General features: G+C 38.2%; 1 protein-coding gene across 6 annotated transcripts in view; it reads right to left on the bottom strand.

Moving 5' to 3' along the window:
• ZFYVE9 (zinc finger FYVE-type containing 9) overlaps positions 1-14197 on the bottom strand; it is a 230294-nt gene that overhangs the window by 63069 nt on the left and 153028 nt on the right. For all 6 annotated transcript variants that reach the window (XM_023549600.2, XM_064281962.1, XM_003411082.3 and 3 more), the window contains one exon: positions 2791-2911. In XM_023549600.2, coding sequence (XP_023405368.1) covers positions 2791-2911 — 121 coding nt within the window. The remainder of the gene's footprint in view (positions 1-2790; positions 2912-14197) is intronic.

Genomic DNA, 14197 nt, shown 5'->3' with positions numbered 1-14197 from the left:
AACATCACTGGTAAATCATGCCTCGGATTCTGTACATGCGCGATACTTAAAGACCCCATTCTCGTTTAATCCCTAGGAGCACAGTATGTAATAGTCAGCCACCTCAGGCTGAACAATGGTGGTCATCTCTACGGCAAAATCATGTGGAATAATCATGTGGAATCTAAAGATATGGGAAAGGAATTGAAAACCTAAAAGCAACAGGCAGCCAAGTGGAACAAACACCATTTCCCACTGACCAATGAAGACCAAAAAAAACCTGTATTTTTCGGACGAAATAGAAAATGTCCAACCATCTATCAATGAAAATATTTATTGGAAAGAGAATACTAAGTGACTTGAAAAACTTTTAATGAAATTATCCCATTGGAATACAAATGTGCAAAACTCTTCTGAAGACAAAGTGTTGTTCCTGTTAGGTGCTGAGGCAACTTCAACTCATAGCAACCCACGTAACAGAGTAGAACTGTTATCTTTATGGGAGCAGATCACCAGGTCTTTCTCCTGCAGAGTCACTGGGTGGGTTCGAACCACCGATCTTTCAGTTAGCAATCAAACACTTAACTGTTGCACCACCAGGGTTCGTTGAAGTTTCATGGTTTGATTAAGTGAATAATGGTAACTAGTTTTCCTTTCTTGGTGGGAGAGATTATGACAATAAGATTTAATGGGTGTGACTTCTGTGGGAATGAAATATGACTTATTTTAATAATTGAGTAGGCCAAATGAATTCTTTATTCATTTAAGACTTATTAAAAATGATTAAAATTTGAAACCTAAGCAATTTTACTAACAAAAGAGTATTTTTAGGGGTCCTGGAAAACAAGTAAATGCATTCCCAAACAAAAGGACACTTAAATTTATACTTATCCATTGTAGAACTATCTGGGACACAGCTCCATTTGACAGTTCAATGCATTCAGCCTACATTTGCTGCGAGCCTACTATGAGTCCAGCACCACGCCAGGAGTAGAATACACAAAGATGAATTAAGACTGAAGGAACTCATGACCTAAGTATGAGAATCACACCTATAAAATACCTGAATTACTATGAAGTAAGTCTTAATGCAGTAACAATCTATAAGAAATGCTATTACAACAGAGATGAGGAAGCAAAACATGGTTGTACAGTCAGCCTAAGTAAGTATTCAGAGAAGAATTATCCATTAAGCTGGATTTTCAAAGGCTGAGGAGTTCTTCACGGAGTTTAGAGTTTAGAAGGGTATTTCATGCAGAGGAAAGGAAAGTATTAATTTCATGCTACTATGCACCAGATACTTTCTTGCTATGAACATAAATGCAGAGAGGATAAATGATTTGCCCACTGGATAACAGCTAGAATGGAGCAGTACTGGGATTTAAAAACTCATGTTTGTCTGACTCTAAAGCCCATTTTCTTTCCACTACCCCACAGCAAAAGAAAAGGCATGGAAGAACGAAAAGCAAATGTTTAGAAAAAAGCAAACAATCTGTAGTATGCCTGTAAGCTGTTTGGGTATTATATTAACATAATACAATATAATACAACCTGAAAATAAACTTAGAAAGAAAAGTTGAGACTAGCTTGTGAAGAACCTTATATGCCAAGGTAAGTCATTTATACTGAAGGTATTGGGAATCCATATATTTCTAAGAATAATAATATATGACAAAATCTATGCTTAAAAAGATAATTGCCAACAGTGTGAAGGATAAATTAAAGAGAGAAAGACTGAAGGCAAGGAGATTAGGTAAAAGACTAGTACAAAAGTGAAGACAGATTAGTAATAAAGCATCTCCTGAAAATGTACTGACTGGATGCTGGCCCAGATATATCAATAATGAACTTTCACAAAAAGTTAAGCACTCTTTTTTGATCGGATAATGTTTTTACTTCTTACCAGGACTCCTTAAAATATCTGCTTAACAGTAAAATTCCTATTTAAGTTCAGTGCTCTCCACTTATTATACATGTGCCTTTCTGAATGTATACATCTACTCCTCACTTATCGACTACCTCGTTATCTGACATTTTGCATTTACGGCAACAGTAAAAAATCTATTATTTGACTATTTTGTAAATTCACAATGTACGTCTGGCAGTGATGAACGCCGAGACGTGAGGCAAGAGTAACACTGACAGTGATGGTTAAAGTTATTTGTCAATTTGGCTAGGTCATGATTCTCAGAGGTTTGGCAGTTACATAATGATGTAATTTGGCACATAAGTAATGGCATAATTTGGCAATTATGTAATGATATAATTTGGCAGCTATGTAATGATGTAATTTGGCCATTATGTAATGATGTAGTCATCCTCCATTTCGTGATCTGATGTGTCCATCCTCCGTTTTCAAGTAATGCCAATTTTTGGATAACATCCTGGTCTTTGGAACCTTAATCATGTCAATAAGTGAGCAGTGGGTGTATTATACTTAAGAAAAAAAAGTTAAATTAATGTAGGGAGTATACCAGGGTGAGTCAATCCTAGAACCATAAGCAACTCTCAGAGTATGATGTGTTTTGAAATATTAAAAAAAAAAAGCTTCCAATAAACTACATTTATATTATAGTTAAAAATAATAATACATCCTTCCAAACAATGAAAATGACATTATAATATAAAAACATTAAAGCCTACTCTAAAACAATCAGTAATGGCAACAGATGTTTTCATGGCAACTGGAGTAGCTGCTTTTCTTTTTGGAGAGAATGGTGGTTATTGTTTAAATCCTGTCTCTGTCCCTTAATTAAAATGTAACATTTGGCATATATAACTAACATTGTTTAAATATGTAAGTCTACATACCTCCTTTTACACCAGTAGAGATGAGAATGGGAGGAAGGCCATCTTCAGGAATAAGGTTCATTGCACTTCCAACAGGACTTCCAACCTGAGTTATATTCCCAGAGAATAGAGACATATCCGTCTAGGAAAATATCAGCAAAGTGAGCATTACAGGGAGTCAAAGACTTTGCCAGAATATAGTTAAGAATACTAAATAGGAATTTAAGTGAAAAATTTGAAATTCACATTTTTGAAAGATAGCATAAGATACTACTAATTAACCTGTGGTTTCTGAAAGGTCTGAGTTTGTACTATGAAAATATTTTCCAATGTATAACTTCTCCTTCTGGCATCATCAAATCATGGCAAACTTACAGCCTAGTTTAGCTCTCTTTGTACCCAGGCTTCTTTTGCAAATAAAATTTTAAAAAATTTAAGCTGTAATGACAACAGAAACAAAATTTCGATATGATTTCTTAAGTCCTGAACCTTTAATGCCTTTGGATCTACTTAAACTCATTAATAACCCGCATTATGCAGGTGACACAACCTTGCCTGCTGAAAGTAAAGAGGACTTGAAGCACTTGTTGATGAGATAAAAGACCACACCCTTCAGTAGGGATTACACCTCAACATAAAGAAAACAAAAATCCTCTCAACTGGACTAACAAGCAACATTGTGATAAATGGAGAAAAGATTGAAGTTGTCAAGGACTTAATTTTATTTGGATCCACCATCAACACTCAGGGAAGCGGCAGTCAAGAAATCAAAAGACACATTGTATTGGGCAAATTTGCTGCAAAAGACCTCTTTAAAGGGTTTAAAAAAAAAGATGTCGCATTGAAGACTAAGGTGCACCTGACCCAAGCCATAGTATTTTCAATTGCATTCTATGCATGTGAAAGCTGGACAATAAATAAGGAAGACAGAAGAAGAACTGACGCCTTTGAATTATGGTGTTGGCGAAGAATATTGAATATACCATGGACTGCCAAAGGAACGAACAAATCTGTCTTGGAGGAAGTACAACCGGAATGCTCCTTAGGAACAAGGATGGAGAAACTACGTCTTTTACATATCTTGGATGTGTTGTCAGGAGAGATCAATCTTTGGAGAAGGACATCATGCTTGGTAAAGCAGAGGGTCAGTGAAAAAGAGGAAGACCCTCAACAAAATGGACTGGCACGTTGGCAGCAACAATGGGCTCGAGCATAACAAAAATTGAGGGCATGGCACAGAACCGGGCAGTGTTTCGTTCTGTTGTACATAGGGTTGCAATGAGTTGGAACTGACTCGACAGCACCTAACAACAATGATTAAAACAAACAAACAAACAACAACAAAAAAGAAAACAACAGGTGTTGGCAGGGTTGTGAAGAAAATGGAACCCTCATTCATCACTGGTGAAAATGTAAAATGGTACAGCCACTCTGCAAAAACTGTTTGGTGGTTCCTCAAAGACCTGAACATAGTACTACCATGGTGTTGTTAGGTGCCATCAAGTTGGTTCAGACTCATAGCTACCCCAAGTACAAAAGAATGAAACGCTGCCCAGTCTGGTGCCATTCTCATAATCATTGTTATGCTTTAACCCACTGTGTCAATCCATCTGGTGGAGGGTCTTCCTCTGTTTTGCTGATCCTCTACTTTGCCAACCATGATGTCCTTCTCCAGGGACTGATCCCTCCTGATAACATATCCAAAGTATGTGAGACATAGTCTTGCCATCTTTGCTTCTAAGGAGCATTCTGGTTGTATTTCTTCCAAGACAGAATTGTTCGTTCTTCTGGCAGCCCATGGTATATTCAATATTCTTCTCCAGCACTAAAATTGACAAGGCGTCAATTCTTCTTTGGTATTCCGTATTCATCATTCAGTTTCACACACATACGAGGCAACTAAAAACACCATGGCTTGGGTTAGGGGTACCTTAGTCGTTAAAGTGACATCTTGCTTTCGAACACTTCAAAGAGGTCTTTTCAGCAGATTTGCCCAGGGCAATGCGTCATCTGATTTTTCTTTTTTATTGTGCTTTAAGTGAAAGTTCAAAATTCAAGTCAGTTTCTCGTACAAAAAACTGTGACCCTAGTTGCTCTCACTACTATGTGACAGCACACTCCTTTTCTCCACCCTGCATTTCCGGTGTCCATTCAACTAGCTCCTGTCCCCCTCTGCCTTCTCATCTCGTCTCCAGACAGGAGTTGCCCACATAGTCTCATGTGTCTACCTGACCTAAGAAGCACACTCCTCACCAGTATCATTTTACATCTTATAGTCCAGTCTAATCTTTGTCTGAAGAGTTGGCTTTGGGAATAGTTTTAGTTTGGGGCTAGCAGAGTCCAGGGGCCGTGACCTCTGAGGCCCCTCCAGTCTCAGTCAGACAATTAAGTCTGGTCTCTTTACTAGAATTTGAGGTCTGCGTCCCACTTTTCTTCTGCTCCATAAGGGATTCTCTGTTGTGTTCCCTGTCAGGGCAGTCATCGGTGGTAGCCAGGCACCATCTACTTCTTCCAGTCTCAGGCTGATGGATTCTTTGCTTTATGTGGCCCTGTCTCTTGGGCTCATATTTTCCTTGTGTCTTTGGTGTTCTTCACTCTCCTTTGGTCCAGGTGGGTTGGGACCAACTGATGCATCTCAGAATGCCGCTTGCTAGCTTTTAAGACCCCAGATGCCACTCACCAAATTGGGATGCAGAACATTTTCTTAATATAGTTTGTTATGCCAATTGACCTAGATGACCCCTGAAACAATGGTCCCTAGACCCCTGCCCCTGTTACTCTGTCCCTTGAAGTGTTGGGTTGTATCTGGGAAATTTCTTAGTTTTTGGATTAGTCCAGTTGTGACTTCCCCTGTACTGTGTGTTGTCCTTCCCTATACCTAAAATAATTCTTGTCTACTATCTAATTAGTGAATTCCCCTCTCTCTCCCTCCCCATCCCTGTAACCATCAAAAAATGTTTTCTTCTGCGTTTAAATCTTTTCTTGAGTTTTTATAATAACAGTCTCACACAGTATTTGTCCTTTTGCAGCTGACTAATTCACTCAGCATAATGTCTTCCTGATTCCTCCAAGTTATGAGATGTTTCAAGGATTCAACGATGTTCTTTACAGTTGCATACTATTCCATTATGTGACAAGGCCATAATTTGTTTTTCTATTCATCTGTTGATGGGCACCTTGGTTGTCTCAATCTTTTTTTGCTATTATAAACAGTGATAGAATGAACACGGTTGTGCATGTATCTATTCACGTGAGGGCTCTTATTTCTCTAGGATATATTAGAAGGAGTGGGATTGCTGGATCATGTGCTACTCTATTTCTAGCTTTTTAAGGAGGCGCCAATTCAATCTCCAAAGCGTTTGTACTGTTAAACATTCCTACCAGCAGTGTTCCCCACGTGTCTGTCAGTTTGTTGTACTGTGGGGACTTATGTGTTGCTGTGATGCTGGAAGCTATGCCACCGGTATTCAGATACCAGCAGGGTCATGGAGGACAGGTTTCAGCTGAGCTTCCAGACTAAGACAGACTAGGAAGAAGGACCTGGCAGTTTACTTCTGAAAAGCATTGGCCTAATGAATAGCAGCAGAACATTGTCTGATATCGTGCTGGAAGATGAGCCCCCCAGGTTGGAAAGCACTCAAAAGATGACTGGGGAAGAGCTGCCTCCTCAAAGTAGAGTCGACCTTAATGACATGGATGGAGTAAAGCTTTCGGGACCTTCATTTGCTGATGTGGCATGACTCAAAATGAGGAGAAACAGCTGCAAACATCCATTAATAATCGGAACCTGGAATGAACAAAGTATGAATCTAGGAAAATTGGAAAGCGTCAAAAATGAAATGGAAAGCATAAACATCAATACCCTAGGCATTAGTGAGCTGAAGTGGACTGGTATTGGCCATTTTGAATCGGACAATTATATAGTCTACCCTGCTGGGAATGACAACTTGAAGAGGAATGGTGTTGCATTCATCGTCAAAAAGAACATATCAAGATCTATCCTGAAGTACAACACTGTCAGTGATAGGATAATATCCATATGCCTACAAGGAAGACCAGTTAATACGACTATTATTCAAATTTACGCACCAACCACTAGAGCCAAAGATGAAGAAATAGAAGATTTTTATCAGCTGCTACAGTCTGAAATTTATCGAACATGCAATCAAGATGCATTGATAATTACTGGTGATTGGAATGCAAAAGTTGGAAACAAAGAAGAAGGATCAGTAGTTGGAAAATATGGCCTTGGTGATAGAAACAATGCTGGAGATCGAATGATAGAATTTTGCAAGACCAACGACTTCTTCATTGCAAATACCTTCTTTCACCAAAATAAACAGCGACTATACACATGGACCTCACCAGATGGAACACACAGAAATCAAATTGACTACATCTGTGGAAAGAGACAATGGAAAAGCTCAATATTATCAGTCAGAACAAGGCCAGGGGCCGACTGTGAAACAGACCATCAATTGCTCATATGCAAGTTCAAGCTGAAACTGAAGAAAATCAGAGCAAGTCCACGAGACACAAAGTATGACCTCGAGTATATCCCACCTGAATTTAGAGACCATCTGAAGAATACATTTGATGCACTGAACACTAGTGAATGCAGACCAGACGAGTTGTGGAATGACATCAAGGACATCATCCATGAAGAAAGCAAGAGGTCACTGAAAAGACAGGAAAGAAAGAAAAGACCAAGATGGATGTCAGAGGAGACTCTGAAACTTGCTCTTGAGCATCAAGCAGCTAAAGCAAAAGGAAGAATTGATGAAGTAAAAGAACTGAACAGAAGATTTCAAAGGGCTTCTCAAGAAGACAAAGTATTATAATGACATGTGCAAAGAGCTGGAGATGCAAAACCAAAAGGGAAGAACACGCTCGGCATTTCTCAAACTGAAAGAACTGAAGAAAAAACTCAAGACTCGAGTTACAACAGTGACGGATTCCATGGGGAAAATATTAAACAATGCAGGAAGCATCAAAAGAAGATGTAAGGAATACACAGAGTCATTATACCAAAAAGAATTAGTTGATATTCAACCATTTCAAGAGGTGGCATATGCTCAGGAACCTATGGTACTGAAGAAAGAAGTCCAAGCTGCTCTGAAGGCACTGACGAAAAACAAGGCTCCAGGAATTGACGGAATATCAGCTGAGGTGTTTCAACAAACAGATGCAGCGCTGGATGTGTTCACTCGTCTATGCCAAGAAACACAGAAGACAGGTTCCTGGCCAACTGACTGGAAAAGATCCATATTTATGCCTATTCCCAAGAAAGGCGATCCAACCAAATGTGGAAATTATAGAACAATATCATTAATATCACACGCAAGCAAAATTTTGCTGAAGATCATTCAAAAATGGCTGCAGTAGTATATCGACAGGGAACTGCCAGAAATTCAGGCTGGTTTCAGAAGATGACGTGGAACGAGGGACATCATTGCTGATGTCATATGGATCCCAGCTGAAAGCAGAGAATACCAGAAGAACGTTTACCTGTGTTTTATTGATTATGCAAATGCATTCGACTGTGTGGATCATAACAAACTATGGAAAACATTGCGAAGAATGGGAATTCCAGAACACTTAATTGTGCTCATGAGGAACCTTTACATAGATCAAGAGGCAGCTGTTCGGACAGAACAAGGGAATACTGATTGGCTTAAAGTCAGGAAAGGTGTGCGTCAGGGTTGTATTCCTTCACCATACCTATTTAATTTGTATGCTGAAGCAATAATACGAGAAGCTGAACTATATGAAGAAGAAAGGGGCATCAGGATTGGAGGAAGACACATTAACAACCTGTGTTATGCAGATGACACAACCTTGCTTGCTGAAAGTGAAGAGGACTTGAAGCACTTACTAATGAAGATCAAAGACCACAGCCTTCAGTATGGATTGCACCTCAACAGAAAGAAAAGAAAAACCCTCACAACTGGACCAATGAGCAACATCATGATAAACGGAGAAAAGATTGAAGTTGTCAAGGATTTAATTTTACTTGGATCCACAATCAACAGCCATGGAAGCAGCAGTCAAGAATCAAAAGATGCATTGCATTGGGCAAATCTGCTGCAAAAGACCTCTTCAAAGTGTTGAAGAGCAAAGATGTCACCCTGAAGACTAAGGTGTGCCCGATCCAAGCCGTGGTATTTTCAGTCACGTCATATGCATGTGAAAACTGGACAATGAATAAGGAAGACTGAAGAAGAGTTGATGCCTTTGAATTGTGGTGTTGGTGGAGGATACTGAATATACCATGGACTGCCAAAAGAATGAACAAATCTGTCTTGGAAGAAGTGTGGCCAGAATGCTCCTTAGAGGCAAGGATGGCAAGAGTGAGTCTTACATACTTTGGACATGTTGTCAGGAGGGATCAGTCCCTGGAGGAGGACACCATGCTTGGCAGAGTAAAGAGTCAGCGGAAAAGAGGAAGACCCTTAATGAGGTGGACTGACACCATGGCTGCAACAATGAGCTCAAGCATAACAACAATTGTGAGGATAGTGCAGGACCGGGCAGTGTTTCATTCTGTTGTGCGTAGGGTTGCGATGAGTCGGAACCGACTCGACGGCACCTAACAACAACAACCAGCAGTGTATAAGTGCTCCAGTCTCTCCACAACCTGTCCAACATTTATTATTTTGTGTTTTTTTTTGATTAATGCTAACTTTGCTGTGGTGAGACGGTATCTCATTGTGGTTTTGATTTGCGTTTCTCTTTAATAGCTTATGATCGTGAGCATTTCCTCATGTATGTTAGCCGCCTGAGTGTCTTCTTTGGTGAAGTTCCTGTTTATATTCTTTGCTCATTTTTTAATTGGGTTATTTGTCTTTTTGTTGAGGTTTTGTAGTATATTGTAGATTTTACAGATCAGACGCTGATCGGATTTGTCGTAACCAATAACTTTTTCCCAGTCTGTAGGTTGCGTTGTTACTCTTTCGGTGAAGTCTTTGGATGAGGATAAGTGTTTGATTTTTAAGATCTCCCAGTTATCTAGTTTCTCTTCTGGTGTCTGTGCACTGTCACTAATGTTTTGTACACCATTTATGCCATGTATTAGGGCTCCTAGTGTTGTCCCTATTTTTTCTTCCATGATCTTTTTCATTTTAGATTTTATATTTAGGTCTTTGATCCATTTTGAGTTAGTTTTTCTGCATGCTATGAGATATGGGTCTTATCCAGTTATGACAGCACCATTTGTTAAAAGAGACTGTCTTTTCCCCGTTTAATGGACTTTGGGCCTTGTTCAAATGTCAGCTGCTCATAGGTGGATGAATTTACATCTGGACTCTCAATTCTGTTCCACTGGTCTATGTATTTGTTATGATGCTGTTTTGACTACTGCAACAGTATAACAGGTTCTAAAATCAGGTAGTGTGAGGCATCCTACTTCGTTCTTCCTTTTTAGTAATGCTTTACTTATCTGGGCCCTCTTCCCTTTCCATATGAAGTTGGTGATTTGTTTCTCCATCTTATTAAAAAATGTCATTGAAATTCAAATGGGGATTGTACTGTATCTATAGATCGCTTAGGGTATAATAGACATTTTCACAATGTTGAGTCTTCCTACCCATAAGCAAGGTATGTTTTTCCACTGTGTAGGTCTCTTTTGGCTTCTTGCAGTAGTGTCACGTAGTTTTCTTTGTACAGGTCTTTTACGTCTCTGGTTAGATTTATTCCTAAGTATTTTATCCTCCTGGGGGCTACTGTAAATGGTATTGATTTGGTGGTTTCCTCTTCGACATTCTCTTTGTTGGTGTAAAGGAATCCAACTGATTTTCGTATGTTTATCTTGTATCACGATACTCTGCTGAACTCTTCTATTAGTTTCAGTAGTTTTCTTGTGGATTCTTTAGGGTTTTTTGTGTTTAAGACCATATCATCTGCAAATAGAGATACTTTTACTTCCTCCTTACCAATTTGGATGTCCTTTCTTTCTTTTTCTAGCCTAATTGCTCTGGCTAGGACCTCCAGCACAATGTTGAATAAAAATGGTGATAAAGGGCATCTTTGTCTGGTTCCTGTTTTCAAGGGGAATGCTTTCAGTCTCTCTCCATTTAGGATGACGTTGGCTGTTGGCTTTGTTATAAATGCCCTTCATTATGTTGAAGAACTGCCCGTCTACTTCTATTTTGCTGTGAGTTTTTATCATGAATGGATGTTGCACTTTGTAAAATGCCTTTTTGAATCAATTGCCAAGATCATGGGGTTCTTATCTTTTGTTTTATTTATGTGACTGATTACACTGACTGTTTTTCTAATGTTGACCCCATCCCTGCATACATGGTATGAATCCTACTTGGTCATGGTGAATTATTTTTTTGATTGTTGTTGAATACTATTGGTTAGAATTTTGTTGAGGATATTTGTATCTAAGTTCATGAGGGATATTGGTCTGTAATTTTCTTTTCTTTTTTTTTTTTTTGTGGTGCCTTTACCTGGTTTTGGTATCAGGGATATGCTGGCTTCATAGAATGAGTTTGGGGGTATTCCTTCCTTTTCTACACTCTAAAATACCTTTGGTAGTAGTGGTGTTAACTCTTCTCTGAAGGTTTGGTAGAATCCTCTAGTGAAGCTGTCAAGGCCAAGGCTTTTTGTTGTTGTTGTTGGGAGTTTTTTAATTACCTGTTAAATCTCTTCTTTTGCTATAGGTTTATTTAGTTGTTCTACCTCTGTTTGTGTTAGTTTAGGTAAGTAGTGTGTTTCTAGAAATTTGTCCATTTCCTCTAGGATTTCAATTTGTTAGAGTACAGTGTTTCATAGTGTTCTGTTATAATTCTTTTAATTCCAGTTGAGTCTGTTGTGATATTGCCCATCTCATTTCTTACTCGGGCTATTTGCTTACTCTTCTGTTTCTCTTTTGTCAGTTTGGCCAAGGGTTTCTCTACTGATGTTTTCAAAGAACCAGCTTTTCGTCTTATTAACTCTTTTGATTGTTTTTCTATTTCATTTAATTCTGCTCTAATTTTTATTATTTGCTTTCTTCTGGTGCTCAAGGGCTTCTTTTGCTGTCCTCTATTTGTGCAAGTTGTAGGGTTAATTCTTTGATTTCGGCCCTTCTTTTTGGGTGTGTCCGTTTATTGCTATAAATTGACCTCTGAGCACTGCTTTTGTTGTGTCCCAAAGGTTCTGGTAGGATGTATTTTCACTCTCATTTGAATCTATGAATGTCTTTATTCCACCTTTAATTTCTTCTACAACCCAGTGGTTTTTGAGCAAGGTGTTGTTCAGTTTCCATGTGTTTGATTTTTTTCCCCTTGTTTTTTCTGCTGTTGATTTCTACTTTTATGGCTTTATGGTCAGAAAAGATGCTTTGTAATATTTTGATGTTTTGGATTCTGTTAAGGCTTGCTTTATGGCCTAATATGTGGTCTGTTCTGGAGAATGTTCCAAGTACACCGGAAAAGAAAGTATACTTGGCTGCTGTTGGGTGGGGTGTTCTGTATATGTCTATGAGGTCAAGTTGGTTGGTTTTGGCATTTAGATCTCCTCTGTCTTTATTGAGCTTCTTTCTGGGTGTTCTGTCCTTCACTGAAAGTGGTGTGTTGAAGTCTTCTACTATTACTGTGGAGCTGTCTATCTCTCTTTTCAATGCTGATACAGTTTGTTTTATGTATTTTGGAGCCCTGTCGTTGGGTGTATAAATATTCATTAGTTTATGTCCTCCGGGTGTATTGACCCTTTAATGATTATATAGTGTCTTTCCTTTTCCTTTGTGGTGGATTTAACTTTAAAGTCTATTTTGTCAGAAATTAATATTGGCGCTCCTGCTTTTTTTTTGATTGTTATCTGCTTGATATATTTTTTTCCATCCTTTACATTTTAGTTTGTGTCTTTAAGTCTAATTTGTGTCCCTTGTAGGCAGCATTTAGATGGATCATGGTTTTTTATCCATTCTGCCTCTTTATTGGTGCATTTAATCCATTTACAGTCAACGTAATTATTGATGAGTTTAATGCTATCATTTTGATGTCTTTTTTTGTATGTTGTTGACAGTTTCTTTGTTCCACTTACTTTTCTGTTTTTATATATTTTCTTTTCCTCTTTGTCATTGTTGTTTATTTTGTATTTGCTGAGTCTTTATGTTTTTCTTTTTTTTTTATTTTGATGGGCAGGATTGTTAGTTTCCTTTGTGATTATCTTAGTATTTACCCCTATTTTCCGAAGTTTAAAACAATCTTTTATTTCTTTTACTGCCTTGACTTCTTCTCCACAGGAAAGATCTATAACTACATTTTTTGTTCCTCTTTTTTGTTTTAATGCTGTCATCTTTTACACAATAATGTCTCTGTTTCCCTGTTTTGAATGCTTTAGCTTTACTTTTGTGATTTCCCTATCTGGGTTGATATCTGGTTGCTCTGTCCTGTGTTCTAATTTTGGGTTGTTATCTGATGTTACTTTCTAACCAGAGGACTCCCTTTAATATTTCTTGTAATTTTGGCTTGGTTTTTGCAAATTCCCTAAACTTCTGTTTGTCTGGAAATGTCCTAATTTCACCATCATATTTGAGAGAGAGTTTTCCTAGATATATAATTCTTGTCTGGCAATTTTTTTCCTTCAAGGCTTTATATATGTCATCCCACTGCCTTCTTGCCTGCATGGTTTCTGCTAAGTAGTCTGAGCTTAGTCCTATTGACTCTCCTTTGTAGGTGGCTTTTTGTTTATCACTAGCTGCTCTTAAAATTCTCTCTTTATCACTGGTTTTAGCAAGTTTGATTATAATATGTCCTTGTGACTTTCTTTTGGGATCTACCTTGTGTGGTGTTCAATGAGCATCTTGGATAGATATCTTCCCTTCTTTCATGATACCAGGGAAGTTTTCTGCCAACAAATCTTCAACAATTTTCTCTGTATTTTCTGTTATCTTCCCTGTTCTGACACTCCAATCACTCGTAAGTCTTTCCTCTTGATACAGTCCCACATAATTCTTAGGGTTTCTTCATTTTTTTTAATTCTTTTATCTGATTTTTCCTCAAATATGTTAGTGTCAAGTGCTTTATCTCCAGTCGTACTAATTCTGACTTCCATTGCCTCAATTCTGCTCTTATGACTTTCTATTGAATTGTCTAATTCTGAAATTTTATTGTTACTCTTCTGAATTTGTTTGCTGTCTCTCTATGAATTCTTGCAGCCTAATTAATTTGTTATTATGCTCTTGTCTAATCTCTTAAGTTTCTCTAAAGCTTTGTCTGTGTGCTGCTTGGCTTGTTCTGTACTTTACCTGGCCTCCTTTCAGATCTCTTCAAGAGTTCTGTATGTTAATCTTCTGTATATTACCTCAGGTAATTTCAGGAAGTTCTCTTCATCTGTAATATTTCTTGATTCTGTGTTTTGGGAGTTTGCTGAAGCCATAATGGTCTGCCTTTTTATGTGATTTGATATTGACTGTTGTCTCTGAGCCATCAGTAAGTTA

Source organism: Loxodonta africana, chromosome 3 (genome assembly GCF_030014295.1).
Source record: "Loxodonta africana isolate mLoxAfr1 chromosome 3, mLoxAfr1.hap2, whole genome shotgun sequence".
NCBI classification, from domain to species: domain Eukaryota; kingdom Metazoa; phylum Chordata; class Mammalia; order Proboscidea; family Elephantidae; genus Loxodonta; species Loxodonta africana.
This window is presented reverse-complemented; position numbering and strand designations above follow the sequence as displayed.